General features: G+C 46.5%; 1 protein-coding gene across 1 annotated transcript in view; it reads right to left on the bottom strand.

Moving 5' to 3' along the window:
* Positions 1 to 3,958: 3,958 nt before the first annotated feature.
* The window catches only part of CASQ2 (calsequestrin 2), a 47,894-nt gene continuing 35,838 nt past the window's right edge, over positions 3,959 to 16,014 (bottom strand). The window contains exon 11 of the mRNA XM_006132880.5: positions 3,959 to 7,516. Within this exon, the coding sequence (XP_006132942.2) occupies positions 7,319 to 7,516 (198 nt within the window). The 3' untranslated portion in view covers positions 3,959 to 7,318. The remainder of the gene's footprint in view (positions 7,517 to 16,014) is intronic.

Here is a 16,014-nt window from a genome sequence, read left to right as displayed (position 1 = left end):
CAATATTTTCTGGTTTTCTAGCTGGGCGCCTGACGGAAGCCTGGCGGGGGGAGGCGAAGAGGGGCTGGAAGTCAGGGCGCGATCGGCGCTGGGAGCCTCTGGTGGCGTCTGATATAGGAGCGACGCCTTGGGGAGGAGGAGAAGCCCTGTCCATGCTCCTGAGCGCTGTTCAAGTGCGTTGTGGAGCCGTAGCCAGACTCGCTCGTGCTTCGCTGGGACCGTGCATGGGACAGGCAGTGCTCTGGGATCTGCATGTGCCCGGGTCAGTTTTGCTCCCTGCTGGCCAATTCCCTCCCCCCTGCACCCCTCCCACCCCGACCAGCCCCACTGCCCCCGACCCCCCCCACCAGCCCTGCTTCCTGTCCCCCCCCCTCCTCCAGGCCAGCCCTGCTCCCCTCCCGGCTGGTCCCCCCCCCCCCCTCCAATCAAGCGTGTCCAGTGTTTTTTCTGAAGCTACCTGGTAACCCTAGCTGCTTGTGGTATTACGGGTACCAAAGCTCTGTGTGCCAGAGACCCATCTGCTCTCCTCCATGTGCTATCTGTTCTCTGTGTTCTCCAGCTTCTATGGCCTCCGGAATCCAGGCTCCGGTGGGAAGATCACTATGGAGTAAGCATCCAGTAACAGCCAAAGACAGCTTGTGACAAGTTTCATTCTCGCATGAGCCTGGCCTCATTTCTGAGGACTGCAGGAGTGGGTGGCAGGATCAGACACATTCCAGTCGAATGGATTATTTTCCAGAAATAAGTTCATGCCAGATAACAAACCAAGGAATCATTTCATAAGCATGGTGTGCAGACCTACAGAAAAGCACCCCATAACCTGGCAGTGTGTGTGATTGGCTGAGCGGCACATCTCTGGTGAGGAAATCCACAAAAGGGTCTTGAGTGTTTTATCCAGATGTAGAGAAGGGGCAGCCAAATCTCACGCCCGTCATCCTCAGAGATGTCCCCCTGCACACCCAGGGGGCTACAGAGTCTTAAACTACTGGATAAACCATATGTGCCAATGTGTTTCTTTCCCTTTCATCTTGGAGCTGTCACTTTAATGGTTTGATGTCACCCAGCCTCTGGCTTGCTCAGTCTTTTCTATCCCTTCTCTTATAGCTGTCTAAAGAGAACTACAAAAGCAAGAGAAGTGAGCTTGTGTCATTTTTTCTCTCTTTCTGATGGGTCCAGAGGGCCTGAACCTCATGTCAGTTTTTAAAGATTTTTTTTCTCTCCTTCGCTACAGTGACAATCCAGGTCTTGTCTCATTTAGAAAACTTTATGGGAGAACCAGTGAAATGATGATGGAGTAAAAGTTGACTGCGTGAAAAGAGACTGCTCTCTGAGAACAGCTGCTCAGTGTGCATCAGTGGTCAAAAAGTGAACAGAATGTTAGGAACCATTAGGGAAAGGATAGATTATGAGACAATAAACATAATGCCCCTCTGTAAATCCATGGTATGCCCACACCTTGGACACAGCATGCAGGTAGAGTCGCCCCATCTCACAAGAGATATACTGAAATTGGAAAAGGTACAGAAAAGGGCAGCAAAAATGATTAGGGATATGGAATGGCTTCTGTATGAGGAGAGATTTAAAAAAGCAGGACTGTTCAGCTTGGAGAAGAGATGGTTAATGGGGAATATAGCTGAGGGCTATAAAATTACAAATGGTATGGAGAAAATGAATAAGGAAGTGTTATTTACCCCTTCACACAACACAACAACTGGGGGACCCCCCAATGAAATTATTATGCAGCAGGTTTAAAACAAACCAAAGGAAGTACTTCACATAACCTACTGTCAACCTGTGGAACTCACTGCCAGGGGATGTTGTGAAAGCCAAACTGTAATGGCATTCAAAAAAGAATTAGAAAAGTTCATGAAGGACAGGTCCACAACTCCATGCGCTGGTTGTCCCTAAGCTTCTGATTGCTAGAAGCTGAGAATGGGCGACGGGGGATGGCTTGCTTGATGACTGCCTGTTCTGAAGTACTGGTACTTACCACTACCAGAAGACAGGATACTAGTTAAACCCAGTATGGCCTTTCTTGTGTTCTCAAGTGACTTTTAGTCAGATGGTCTAAAACAATATGTGGCAGATACTTGGGACTGGCGCTTCTGCACCAGGCACAACATGATGTGTGGTGGTGGTGAGGGGACATGAAAGTGGCTTTAAACCACTTTTATGTCTCTCTTATCCTGTGACTATCATGCTGTTCCTTAAGTGCAATTTAGAACCGATTCAGGGCTTCTGTAAGCCACACAGGCTGACAATGACTCTCAAGACACTGCTGCGGCAGCCAGGGCTTGGCATGGTGTAGTGACTATCTGGACACATCGCTTTCCCTCTCTGTGGCCTCTGTATCTGGGGACAGAGAATGGGGTGGCATAGGAATAGCCAGACAGGTCTGATGCCATCTCGGGAGTCCGCCTCTTTCCTTGGGTAACTGGAAGGTATTTTTGTAATTGTTTTCCACTGGACAATGAGCACAAAGTAGCTATTGTGGGCAGGGCCTGGCCCTTCATTTATATTTATTGTTGTTACCACCTGTTTAATGTAAATGACTAGTCAGACTAATCAACATTTTGGAGAAAGAAACTCTTAGGGTGTGTCTACACTGTACCTGTAGCTCGAAGTAAGATACGCAATTTGAGCTATGTAAATGGCGTAGCTTCTTTTGATCTTATTTCAAAATAGCCTCTTTTGTAATTTGGTGCAGTCTACACAGCACTTATTTCAAAATAAAGCATATTCCCAAACATCCCTTATTCCTAGTGCCATGAGGTTTACAGGGATGTCGGAATAGCCAGCCTGTTACATTTCGATATTACTGGCTTGCTCTTAAGATGCAGAATAGCTATTTTGAGGTATACCAGAGGTATCCCGAAATAGCTCTGCAGGGCAGAGATAGCCTTTGTTAAGGTGTGAGTATCAACAAGTTGTGTCCTGTGAGAGACAAGCCAATTATTTTTGCAGGTCCCCTTTATAATTCATTGTGGTTTGTATTTTAACTGAATCAGTGGCCTACGAAAGAGGTTAGATGGATGGTCCTGGAGAACGAAGTTGCCTCTTCTCTCGCAGTGAGTATGGGCCAGACAGTAATGTACAAAACCCAACCACTCCTCCCCATCATGCTCCCTCCCAGCGGTGCCACAGTGCTAACACAGAGGAACAAACGCAAAGGGTGGAAAGTTCAGTACCCAGGACTCATTCAGTCTTTGGGCTCTTTGGGGAAACTGACAATTAGTGTCAACGGTGGTGGCTTTTGGCATGTGAGTCCCCCTGCTTTGGCAACGGGAGTGATCTCTGGAATCTCATTTCACACAAGCCAAGAAGCCTTTGGTTTGTAATAACTGAGTGGGGCTGGATTCAAACAGGCAAACTTGAAATAAAAGGTCCTATCTCCCATCAGTCACTGAGCAATGGCCAGTCTTTCTGTGGTTATTGCTATTCACTAGCAAAGATGAATGGTGGCTGTTTAATGCTCAACAAGTGGCCGTAAGGCGTAGTTGTCATAGGAGCCAAGAGGCTAGTTCCTTCAATTGCAGCACAGAATGCCTCATCATAGAATATCCCGCCAATCACAGCGTGGAGTACACCAACATCCCGCTAATCACAGCATGGAGTACGCCAACATCTCACCAATCACAGCACAGAAAACCCCAGCGTCCCACCAATCACAACACAGAACACATTAACATTCCAATCACCTCCTTTTCCCCAAAAGAGATATTGCCCTTTTCTGTAAAATAATAGCAGACCAGGTACTGAAAAGCTACAGCAAACTTACTGAGCATTTGGGACATTCCAGGTGAAAGGAAAGAGGCATTGGAACTAGCTTTCCTCCTGCTTTTTTTCATTGTCAGAACTGACTCCCTCTCCTCCCTTAAAATTTTACTTATTTTTTAAAAAGGCAAAAAAAAAAAAAAAAAAAATCCCCCAAACAAAAACAAACCCGGACGAGAATGAATCATATGTAGCTTTTTAATTAAAAGGAAAAGTTAAAAAGATCCCAGCTGATCAATGGATGATGAGAACCAGAGAAAGCCATGGTTCAAGAATGAGGGATGGAGGAAAGACAGTAAGTACTAAAAGCAACTTCACAGGCCCCAGGGATGACAGTTTAATATTTAACCTTTTATTTTATAATGCAAAGAAAAGCTTAATATTTCAATTTATGAAGCACTGAAACCCCACAGCAGAGGCTACAATACCCGCCCCCTCCCCCACTGATTTCTGCATGGAGCCCACCCATGTTCTAAATGCCCCCTTACCCAAACGTACGATTACCTAATGCTTTAAATGGTCTTTTTGCATCAGAGTAGCTTTACTGATATAGCTACAGCGGAGCAAGACACAAGGTAGGTGTGGCTTGCACAAATGCAACTCCCCCCATTTTACACAGTGCATCTATGGGAGAGGTTTGCACTAGTGTAACTACTGATGCAAATGTAGCCAAATCCCTAGAGCAGAAAAGGCATTGAAAAGAAGCATGCAGAAAGCTAGTGAGCATTTGGGATGTCCCATTAGTGATGATGACTAGAAAGGGGATAAAATAAGTAATTTGTTTATTCTTCAAATTCACATAAATTAATTATACTTTCAGATTATAAATCTGTGTCTCTTTCAGTGTCTATTAATGTTGGAATTATCCTTCCATGAGCCTGTTCAGGCCAAACTAAGAAGCACTCCTGAGATTGGGTGGTCATTTCAGAGAGAGACAAGCAGTTCAGGAAATCATATAAATAACTAAAATATGTATTATAACAGGGATAATCCATGGGAATGAGGCTAGTGCTGTGAATGGGAAGGACAAAAATGGGGTATTTTTTCCCTTGTAAATTGCAAACCCTCCTGATTATCCAGGAAGGGTAAAATCCTGCTTGCCTTACTCATGTGAGTAGCCCCAAGTTGAGGGAAAAACAGGTAGTCTTCCTGCATGCGTAATGCAAGTGAAATCTCTTCCTTAGTGGTGAACTGAGAAGAGAAACTAGAAAATGTTGGTTTTACTGTTTTTCTGCATTTTATAATGCATAAATATAACCTCAAAGAAAAATCCTTATTATTTACACAAAACATCTCTGGTCCTTGCATCTCCCTCAGTGCTGAAGGATCCCGGGCAGAGCTTTGGAGAGCCTGAACCATAAAGTCATCACTGGAGTTGTAGAGAGATCTGTGATTCCCCCTCACCTCAATCAATAGGAGAAGGGTTCAAACTTAGCACCCCTCTGCAGGAAGCAGTAAGAAAGCAGGAGAAACCCAACTTGCAGGACAGCATAGTGACATCCTCTAAGTCCTCCAACGATCTCACCAAGGCTTCTAGAATGGAAAGGGCAGTGAGGGCTTAGTGTTCTAAATGTAACTGCACAGAAAATCCCTCCCTATACGTCCCCATAATGCACATACGTTATTGTTAAACCTTGGAGACAGAAGTTGGAAAGGGCAGGCATGTAGCTATATGTAAATATAGATCTCTCTCGAACATTTTGTTTTGTAGTTTAGACCGAGGCAGTTTCTGGAGTGTAAACCTTAGCTCTTGTTGTTGGGCTAATTCACATTAATAGAGTGATCCAATGAGTCCTGATTCTCATCTCAATGCAACCAGTGTAATCAAGGTCAGATGGCGCTGTATCTCTAGTAAGACAGAAGAAACAGGCCCTAACTAAACTAACAAAGCAAGACAACTTGAGGATTAAGTCCTAAGGGTTAGCAAGAAGCAAGTCCTCCAATTGTCCTCTGTTGCACTATCATAAAACCTAATAAAGCAGAACCATTGAAATCTGCAAGTGAGGGAAACCTATGAGACCTAAAGATGTCAAGTTGGCTTACAGGTGGATTTCTCCTGGACGTCCCTGCCTTCTCCAAAATCATGTTTTTGACCCCTATTTTGAGTGACCCTTTGACTGAAAAGTGATCTCTGCTGTTCTTTAGGGTTTGCAGCCAAAACAGGCCACATCCTTTAGCACGCTGGTAGATGTGAATACTCGTGTGGAGTATAACTTCCAAACGCAGTCATGACCACATAAAAACCAGATAATTTGATCCTTTCACTCATAGCTGTCTCACCAAAATGATCCAGTCAGTGAGCTTGTCCGGTGAAGCTGAGCAAATCTATCCCCACCTGACAGTTTGTTCACTGGAAAAAGATGCCGTGCAGGAATAAGACTCAGAGGTTTGCATAGTCAGGTGGGATGGGAGGGCTTTAGGGTGGCTTACTATGAACGTTTCTTTTGATTTCCAGTTGTGGGGTTAGGCATCCCCATGCATAATTTCCAGGTGTGTAAATCAGATATCAGCCAAGTATCCTTTAAAAGAAGTATCCCTTAAAAGAACCCAGAGAGTTCAGATCCAGATGTGGGTGTAAACTTCCCCAAAATTAGGTAGTTCATATATAGTTCTCCAGTTCCTCCCATGCATCAGAGTGGCAGAATTCAGATCTGGATAATCTCAAAACTCTGGGGTGAGGAATCAGTGTTTCATGTCAGTCCACTCGGTCTAACTCTCAGCGTTTGGACTCAGATCTGGATCTGAACTCCTCAGGAGCTTTCAGGCCTGACATTCTGGTTCTGACCCACCTTATATTTCTACCCTCTTATCAACCTTGCCTGAGTTTGGAGCCTGCAGTGACACACCGATCCAGGCAGGTTTCATGTGGTTGGATGCAATTGTTTTGCTCAGCTCCGTAGGAAGGAAATAATATTTCATTATATGGATAATTGAGGTTTTAATTACCAGCCTTAAAAAAACCCAACACATGGTGTTTATGATGTGAAGTAATACCAGACTCTCAGAGAAGTTTGTGGGATATTGTTGTAGTCTTTGCTGTGGGGTTGAGCTGAGCAGCTGTCAGTATTTCTTAGTGGCCTTCCTTGTGTCTTTTAGATGGTCATAAAATATAAAAGGCCAATTAGAACAGACATATAAATAAGCTCCCCAGACCCTTTGACAGCATGGAGAAAGGCCTTCTACCCTCTATCCGCTACCCAGGAGTAACTCACAAAAACTTCAGAGGAAATTCCCCGCAGATTTCCATTAATCCATATTGAGGAGGCCTGATTTTCAGCAGTGCTGAGTATCTGCAGCAGTCGCTGATTTCACTGAGAGCTGTGGGCATTCAGAACCTCCGAAAACCAGTCCAATGAGTTTTGTTTTGTTTTTTGGCGTCAGGAGCAGGAGCGATGAGAAAGCAGGAGGAGACGGATGTTCTGTGACAGTTGGACACAGTCTTCAGAAATCCTAGTAGGCAGGACGGCCATTTCTGAGGCACGGCAACCTGCCCCGAGGGAAAATGCCTTACTGCCCGGAAGGGGCAAACCACACAGAGTCAAATCTAATCATCGTCGTCATCGTCGTCATCATCGTCATCGTCATCATCATCATCATCATCATCATCTTCATCATCGTCGTCATCATCGTCGTCATCTTCCGTGTTTATCTTCCCAGAGAGCACGTCCTCTATCCAGTCTTCTAGCTCCTCAGCTGTGGGCAGGTCATCATCATCCATGATTTCCATCCAGACGCTGTCTGCCTGAAGGGACAGATACCACAGCAAGCGATCAGAGCACATCCCTGGCCTACCAAGCCCTGGGTGGTGGGAGGACTGGTTCACTACTCTAAGGAGAGCATGGCATTAGCTCATTTCCCTAACTGGGTGTGGTGGGATTAGCATATGCGTCTAGCAGGGGCTGGCAGGTTAGTTCCTCCCCCTTTCTAACAGGGGGACTCAGTGTGGCTTTACTAAGGCCTGGGCTTCATTTAAAATTGAGGTTGGACCAGCTACGTCACTCATAGCTGTGGCAAATCCATGCTCTGTGGCTATGCCGACCTATCCTCTGGGGGAGATCCAGCTAGGGCGGCAGAAGAATGCTTTGGTTGATGTAGCTACCATTGCTTGGGCAGGTGTCGGTCCTACGCTAAGAGAAAGACGCTTTCCATCACTGTCAGCCATGCCTATGCTATGGGATTATGTCCCTGTAGTGAAGACATGGCCAAAGATTGTAATAGATTTACTGCATGGAACTGATCCTATTCTTAAACTAGCTGTTAGGCACTAGTCAGGTAATGGCATGCATTTTGATTAACTTTTCCCCATTATTGGACCAGGTCCGCAAATCATATTAGCCAATAGTCCGTAAGGGTGTAGTTCCACTGGTTTTAGCCCATTTTGCAACAGTTTCATTTTTCCCTCCAACTCACTGTGTGGATTTGTTCCACTGGACTTTCCAGTCTCGTTATATCTACTCATGCCCCTGATCCTTCCATGGCTCTCCTGCCACACAGTATGGAGCAGAGTCTCTTAAACTGTGTTGGAGGTGTGCCACGGAGAACAACAGAGTTCAAGGTTTTTTTGGTGTTCCTTATAAAAAAAATTATTGTTTGCTGTTCCTCAGTCTTAAAAAGTTTAAGAAACATTGGTCTAGAACAGTGGTCCCCAACATGGTGCCCATGGGCACCATGGCACCCGCGGGAGCATTTGTGTGCGCCCGCCAAGTGCTCGGGGCTGGCCTGGCCTCGGACACGTGGCGCATGCGCTGTGCCGGAGCTGGCCTCAGGCACATGGCGCACGGTGAGTGCCGGCCCCAGGAGCGTGGCAAAGTGGCTCCGGGTGCGCGGCTATGGCCGGGAGGGGGACACCAGCTCCGGGCGCGCGGCTATGGTGGGGGGGGGTGCCGGCCCCGGGAGCGCAGCGAAGTCGCCGCCCGTGCTCCAGGCGCGCGGTGCATGGGGAGCGCCGGCCCCCTGGTGCGCAGCTATGGGGGGCGCCGGCCCCAGGCACGTGGCTCATGGGCGCGGCATATGTCCTGCCCCACCCCCTGGTGCGCGAGTGTCCCCGCCCTCTGGTGCCCGGCAGGCGAACGGCCATGCTCCCTGGCGCCAGAGGACGTCAAATGGTTGGGAACCACTGGTCTAGAAGGACACCCTTGGGGTGACACCACCTCCTGCCATCTGGAAGAGCCTTTTCCCATGGTGCTGCTTTGGCTTACTGACTCCACATGTCCATTCCCTCTTGCCTGTCTGTCCTAAACTGTTCTCTGCCGCTGCTGGTGTAATTTTAAGCTGCAGATCATTACGGGGGAAGAGACACTGTACAAAATAAAGCTGTGGATTAGTGAAAGGGGGACATAGGTGACTTACGCTCTGTTCCCCGTTTGGTCACAGATCCCTTGCATGACCATGGCTTTTCCCTAACTATGAAGCGGGGATAATGACACTGTCCACTCATGTTTTGAAAGGCACTGGAGCAATGAAATCTCCCAAAACAAAATCTTTCCTGGCCTGAGGGACCTAATTTGTTTGGGGTCCTGTTATGTGCTTTGGTCACATGGCTGCCTCTGGGGGAAGGGCTTAGACCCCCAAATATTTCCCTTATTAAACAGGAAGCTATCAAAAGAGATTCAGAGCTTGATCCTGTGGCCCTGTGAACAGTCCCTTTGAATGCAATGGCCTTGTTTGTGTGAATGAGGGCTATTTGTGTGAGTAAGGACAGGTGGATTAGATTTATTACTTGTGTGGAAAATACAGCTGCAGTATATCGTAATGCACAGTGGCAGGACTTTTACACTGCCCCAGTGAGAACCTGGAACATATTGGGATTTTTATTGGTGGATTTCTAGAGATGTGATGGAAACAAAGAGGCCACTCTCACTGAAGTCAGTGGAAACGTTTCTTTATATTCATTGGGACTGATAAACCACTGTGTTACTTCAGTTTAATCTCAGTGCATTCACATCACTGTAAAACTGGAGCACTGCAGTACTAAATCCAGTCCAACATTTAATTTTTTTTACCGTGCTAAAATGTACCTTCCTTAAACATCCTTCTAGATCAAATGAAAATATACTTAGGAGAAGAATGAAAGAGAAGTACCTAAACCCCACAACCAATAATCTAGCCTGTTTACAAAGAAAACTGTAGCAAAGCTATGGTCAGATTATGGCATACGCTTCTTCCAAAAGATCTCTAGATCAGTGTTTCTCAGCCAGTGGTATGGGTACTCTTAGGGGTACTTGAGAGAAGTCTGGGGGGTACGTCACCACAACTGAAATTTGGAGAAAACTGAATTTTTGTTTTAAGTTTTCCAGCGCTTTATTATTTTTGTACTTTTTACACCCAAAAATTTCATCACCCGCCTGGCTATGATTAAGTTGTTTAAACAAATGTGTTGCAATGGTAGAAAAAAAATGCTATGTCTGAAAACTGTAGGTACTGGGGGTATTTATAATTTTTTTTGTTTGAAAAAGGGGGTACTTATATTTTTTAAAGGGGGTATTTTATAAAAAAGGGGTTGAGAAACGGTGCTGTAGATGACCTCTGGATAGTAAATAACATGTTCCATTGGGTAACCCGCATTCATGGCCAGTATCTTATTGCATGTTTCATTCTGGCTACTGACAGTTCTAGACCCACATATTTCCATTGATGGCCCTTTCACATAACTTTTCAATTATTTAAAAGGCAAGCACTGGCTGAAAACACATTAACAGGACACATCAGGGTCTAGAATCCAGGTCACTGATTCTAAGTCCTGCGTGACCTAGTGTGAGATCCTCATGTAAGACATTTCACCTCTCTGTGCTTCTGGTTTCCTTCCTCCCCCACCCTCTTCTTTATTTAGGCCTGGTCCACACTAGAAAATTAGGTTGGTTTAAATATGTTGGCCAAGGGTGTGAAGAAAATCTAGCCATGCTTGTCTACCCTGAAGTGCTGCAGCAGCACAGCCGTGCCACTATAGTGTGGTAAGAGTAGATAAACCCTTAGACTACAAGTTCTTCAGGGCAGGATCTGTCCCTTAATATGTATATGTACCGGGCCTAGACCAACAAGGGCCTCCATTCTATTTTGGGCCTCTAGCCACTGCTTTAATATTGTTAAATGACTGGGATTAAACTTCATCTAACCTGTTGTGACCTCCACTCCGCCTTTATGGTGGCTGAGAGACAACCAAACAGCCCCAGCTAAGACAAAGGGGATACCACGTGATTTGGACTTTGCAGATGGAGAGCTTCATAAGGCATCGTGGGCACATTTAACACACTACAGCAGTGCCACTGCAGCATTTCTGTATGGATGTTACCTATGCTGACAGGAGGGATTCCTCTGTCATTGCAGGGAACCCACCTTCCTGAGAGCACGTCTACACAGCAAGCTGTTATTCTGAAATAATGTCGAGCTGAAGGACTTCTTACTGCAACCCCTCATGTCACTAGGAGTAAAGGAAGTCGGAGGAAGAGTGCTCTTCCTTTGACTTCCTGCTGTGTAGAAGCGCCAAAAGCCAAATTAAGCTATTTCAACTTCAGCTATGCAATTGCTGTAGCTGAAGTTGTGTCACTTAATTCGATTTTTGCCCTGCTGTGTAGACATACCCTGAGAGGGTAGGCTGCCATACCTAGCATTGTTTACACTGGGAGTTAAGCCGATATAGCTATGTTTCTCAGGGAGGTGGATTTTTCATGCCCCTCAAGAGATGTATGTAAATCTCTAGTGTAGGTCAGGCCTCTGTGGTTGGGTGGGGAGGTAGCACTGAAAGAACACAAGCAGAAAGACTATGCCAGAAGACAGTCAGAAGCAAGACAGAAATAGGGAAAGAAAGCCAAGCAGACACTTTCTAGAAGCACAGTAATGAGACAAACTAAGAGAAAAGCTTTTTGAATATGAGTATTAGCTGGAAGGCAGGCTTGGAACAACCAACAAAGAAACTGTTTCCTGCTATTTGATTCCTCCTGTGTTCAGAGAATCAGGACTTTGTCCATTCTTTGTAAATAAATAAGGCTGCACCAAATTTAAACAGTGGACTGATTCCTGGTTCCACATAGAACACAGGAAGGGCCTCGAACCCTGATTAGCCACTTGGGCCAGAAGGGGGTAATAATATAATCATAAGAATACATCAGCTTAAGGATGTTAAATATCAACAAACTGACTAATCGAATAGTCTATGCATTTTGTATTGACTATTCAATTAGGCAATAGGGCGCCTCCACCTTTGAAGTGTAGCAACAGACCTAAGGCTGTTGCTGCACTTCAAAGGAAAGCGCCATGTGGAGCCTGGGATCAGCTGGAGACTCCCGCGCTGGCCCCGGGCTCCGTGCGGCATTGCCACTTTGAAACGCTGCAGGGAGCCCAGTGTCAGGCACATAACTCAGGGTCAGTGGGAGAGTCCCCAGCTGATCCCAGTCTCCACGTGTCTTTGCTGCTTTGAAACACTGAGTGCAGCCTGGATACACCCCAGCTGGCCCCGGGCTGCACGTGGCGTTTCAAAACAGCAGCGCCATGTGGAGTCCGGGGTCTGGCCCAGGCTCCAAGTGGCGCTGCCACTTTCAAGTATTCCCCCTCTTCTCCTCACCTTGCTGCCTCTTTCTGATAGAGGCAGCAAAGGGGTGGGAGGGAAGCGACTAGTCGATTAACTTGCTGACTATCTGATTGAGTATTTGCTTATTGGATAGTCGACTAGTCCTTCACATCCCTAAATCAGCTACATCTGGTAAACTTTGCAGCCCCTTGATAACTTTTGACCCAAACTTTGCTGTTTTTCTACTTTTCCACTGTCATGGGAGCAGGAGCTAGCCTGCAGCTACTTAATATTGCTGGTTTGCCCTGCTGCAGCCCTCTTTTTCCACAGATCTCTTAGAACCTGTCAAACAGGAGCAAATGACATTGCGTAGTGTCCCTATGATATGCGTGGGTTTCATTATCCCTGTGACGGGAGAACTGATTTGCTCAATGTCACAGAAGGCAGTCGAGCTAGGAATAGACCCCGTGGGTAGGATCCTTAGCTGGTATAAATTGTCATGGCCCATTGAAGTCTCTCTTCTGGGGTCAAATTACCATTCAGATTTCTTATAAACAAAATTCAAACACAGAAAGGGCCATTAAACCCAGATGCTGCACTATGAAAAAGGGAATTCGGATTCCCAAAGCTGCTGTTTATCCAGACAGCTCCGTTGTATGCTTATAAAAGGTTCCATTTCACAGAATCTACCCACAAAAAGAAGCCTGCAAATCTGGAGAGTGTGTTAGAGCTTCTCAGGTCATCTCGACGTTTGCGTTAGAACGAGGGAATTTTTTTCTCCATTATCTTGCCATTGGGCACGGCATGTGCATTTTATTTTCCTGATGGTTGGTTGTTGCTTTGGAAGCAGGACTGGGTGCCTAACCTGGCTGTCAACACATGCATAAGGAGTCTGCAGCCTGACATTAGTCCCACACAAGCCTGGTACAAACACACAATGGAAACAATAGCATGGTAATGGTAAGATTTACGGCTCAGAAAACCCAGGCAGGCAGCACAATGGCAAAGTCTGAGTCACCCAGGGCCTGATCCTGGGAGGTGCTGAGCACCCTGGACTCTAATGGGAGTCAGGAGGACTCAGCATCTCTCAGCAATTCCAGTGGTTACATGGGTATGTTTTGACTTGATTTGCACTCTCCATGGTAACACAATGGCATGACTTAGCAACTGTTGCCAACCTGGGAGGAAAATTCCATGTGTCTGTGAAGTGCTCTAGGATGAGGCTACTTAGCTTTTGTTGCACTGTGCAAGTGCGTCAGACAACGTAAGAGTGGAATTATTCTCCTCAGAGCCTGTGTACGGGTGTGCTAGCATGGGAGGGACCCAGGGAACCTTTCTCACTCCTTTGGTCCAGGGCACCTGCCACAGGGTGAGCTGTACCACATTGGTGCTGGAACACTTTTTTACAGCAAAGGTGCTGAAAGCCAGCAGTTCCCCAACCAAAACTTTTTACCTCACCCACCCCTTCTTCCTCTCTGAGCGCCCCACACTCCAAAGCTGGAGGCAGGAGCTGGACTGTGGCTCTGGGGGTGGGAGGGATGGGGATGGGGTAAGGGGACCAAGGCCGGGACTCCATCTGTGAGACTGGGAGCAGAGCAGCCAGTGAGGCTGTCAGCACCAGGACCCCATGCACAGGGCTGGAGTCAGCCAGGATACATACAAAATGATGGGGACCAATTTAGCTACAAGTATTCAAGAAAGAGATCTTGGATTCATTGTGGCTAGATCTCTGAAAACATCCACTCAGTGTGCAGCAGCAATCAAAAAAGCAAATAGAATATTAGGAATCATTAAAAAGGGGATAGAGAATAAGACAAAGAATATCTGGGGGTATGTCTACACTACCACCCTAGTTTGAAGTAGGGTGGTTAATGTAGTCATTCGAAGTTGCAAATGAAGCCCGGGATTTAAATATCCCGGGCTTCATTTGCATCTTGCCAGGCGTCACCATTTTTAAATCCCTGTTAGTGCGGACTCCGTGCCCGCGGCTACATGCGGCACGGAGTAGGTAGTTCGAATTAGGCTTTCTCATTCGAACTACCATTACTCCTTACGAGTAGTAATGATACTGACTCCTTACGAGGAGTAATGGTAGTTCGAATGAGAAAGCCTAATTCGAACTACCTACTCCGTGCCGCATGTAGCCGCGGGCATGGAGTCTGCACTAACGGGGATTTAAAAATGGCGACACCCGGCAAGATGCAAATGAAGCCCGGGATATTTAAATCCCGGGCTTCATTTGCAACTTCGAATGACTACATTAACCACCCTACTTCGAACTAGGGGGGTAGTGTAGGCATACCCTGATTGCGTCTATATAAAACCATGGTATGCCCACATCTTGAATACTGCGTACAGATGTGGTCGCCTCATCTCAAAAAACAAACAAACAAACAAACAAACAAACAAACAAACAAAAAAACCTGGTATTGGAAAAGGTTCAGAAAAAGGGCAACAAAAACAATTAGAGGCTGGGAACGGGTCCCATATGAAGAGAAATTAAAAAGCCTCGGACTTTTCACCTTAGAAAAGAGGAGACTAAGGGGGGATATGATAGAGGTCTATAAAATCATGACTGGTGTGGAAAAAGTGAATAAGGAAAAGCGATATACTTATTCCCACAATATATGAACAAGGGGTCACCAAATGAAATTAATAGGCAGTAGGTTCAAAACAAAACAAAACAAAAATGAAGCCCGGGATTTGAATTTCCCGGGCTTCACTTGCATAAGCGGGGCGCCGCCATTTTTAAATCCCCGCTTGTTCGAACCCCGTGCCGCGCAGCTACACGGGGCACGAACTAGGTAGTTCAAACTAGGCTTCCTAGTTCGAACTACCATTACTCCTCATTCCACGAGGAGTAACGGTAGTTTGAACTAGGAAGCCTACTTCGAACTACCTAGTTCGTGCCGCGTGTAGCCACGCGGCACGGGGTTCGAACTAGCGGGGATTTAAAAATGGCGGCGCCCCGCTTATGCAAATGAAGCCCGGGAAATTCAAATCCCGGGCTTCATTTGCAATTGCGGTATGCATACATTACCCCGCTAGTTCGAACTAGCGGGGTAGTGTAGACATACCCTGAGACTCTTGTCAATAGAGAATATGAAGCAGGGGTGACTGATTAGTGCTGCTGGCAATACTAGAGGCCCAGGCTGTGTTTCCAGGCCAGGTGAAGCCAGGACTGTGGTCCCTTCTGTGCTGGGGTGGCTGCACGCCACGGTGGGATGTGTTGGAGGGTGTATCTGTTGAACGAGCATGACTACAGCTTCCCTATCCCAGGCACCAACAAGCATTGTGCCTTGTCGCCTCCTCTTCCCTGCTGCGGCTCGAGACACACAGGGCCAGCTGGCTTTGTGATTGAACGGTGTTGTGGCTAGAAAAGAGCCTTCGGTTTTCAACTGCAGGATGTGTGCTGTTGGGGAAGGACTCACGGTTTGCATAAGGCGAGGATGGGGTGGGGGCACAAGGCTTCATTAAAGTCCATTCAAAAGCTCTGAGAGAACATGATAGCGTAGTTCTTGTCAGGCAGGTGATCATGTAAGAACAAAAGCTGCTTGGTGTTGTTAGTGCCCATTTTTCCTTCCACAGTCAAACTGTTCTTCTGCTTTCACCCTCCTCACACGCCCACCCTCCTCCTTTCAGCCTTTTGCTGTGTTTTGCTGCCCTGTCCTCTGCTGAGACCCACGAAATTCCATACAGATAAGACCCTTTGGTGAGGGACTGACTAAGGAAGGCTT

Source organism: Pelodiscus sinensis, chromosome 1 (assembly GCF_052426305.1).
Source record: "Pelodiscus sinensis isolate ZL-2025 chromosome 1, ASM5242630v1, whole genome shotgun sequence".
Taxonomy (NCBI): Eukaryota; Metazoa; Chordata; order Testudines; family Trionychidae; genus Pelodiscus; species Pelodiscus sinensis.
Note: the sequence above shows the minus strand (reverse complement) of the source record. Positions and strands in the feature narration are given on the sequence as shown.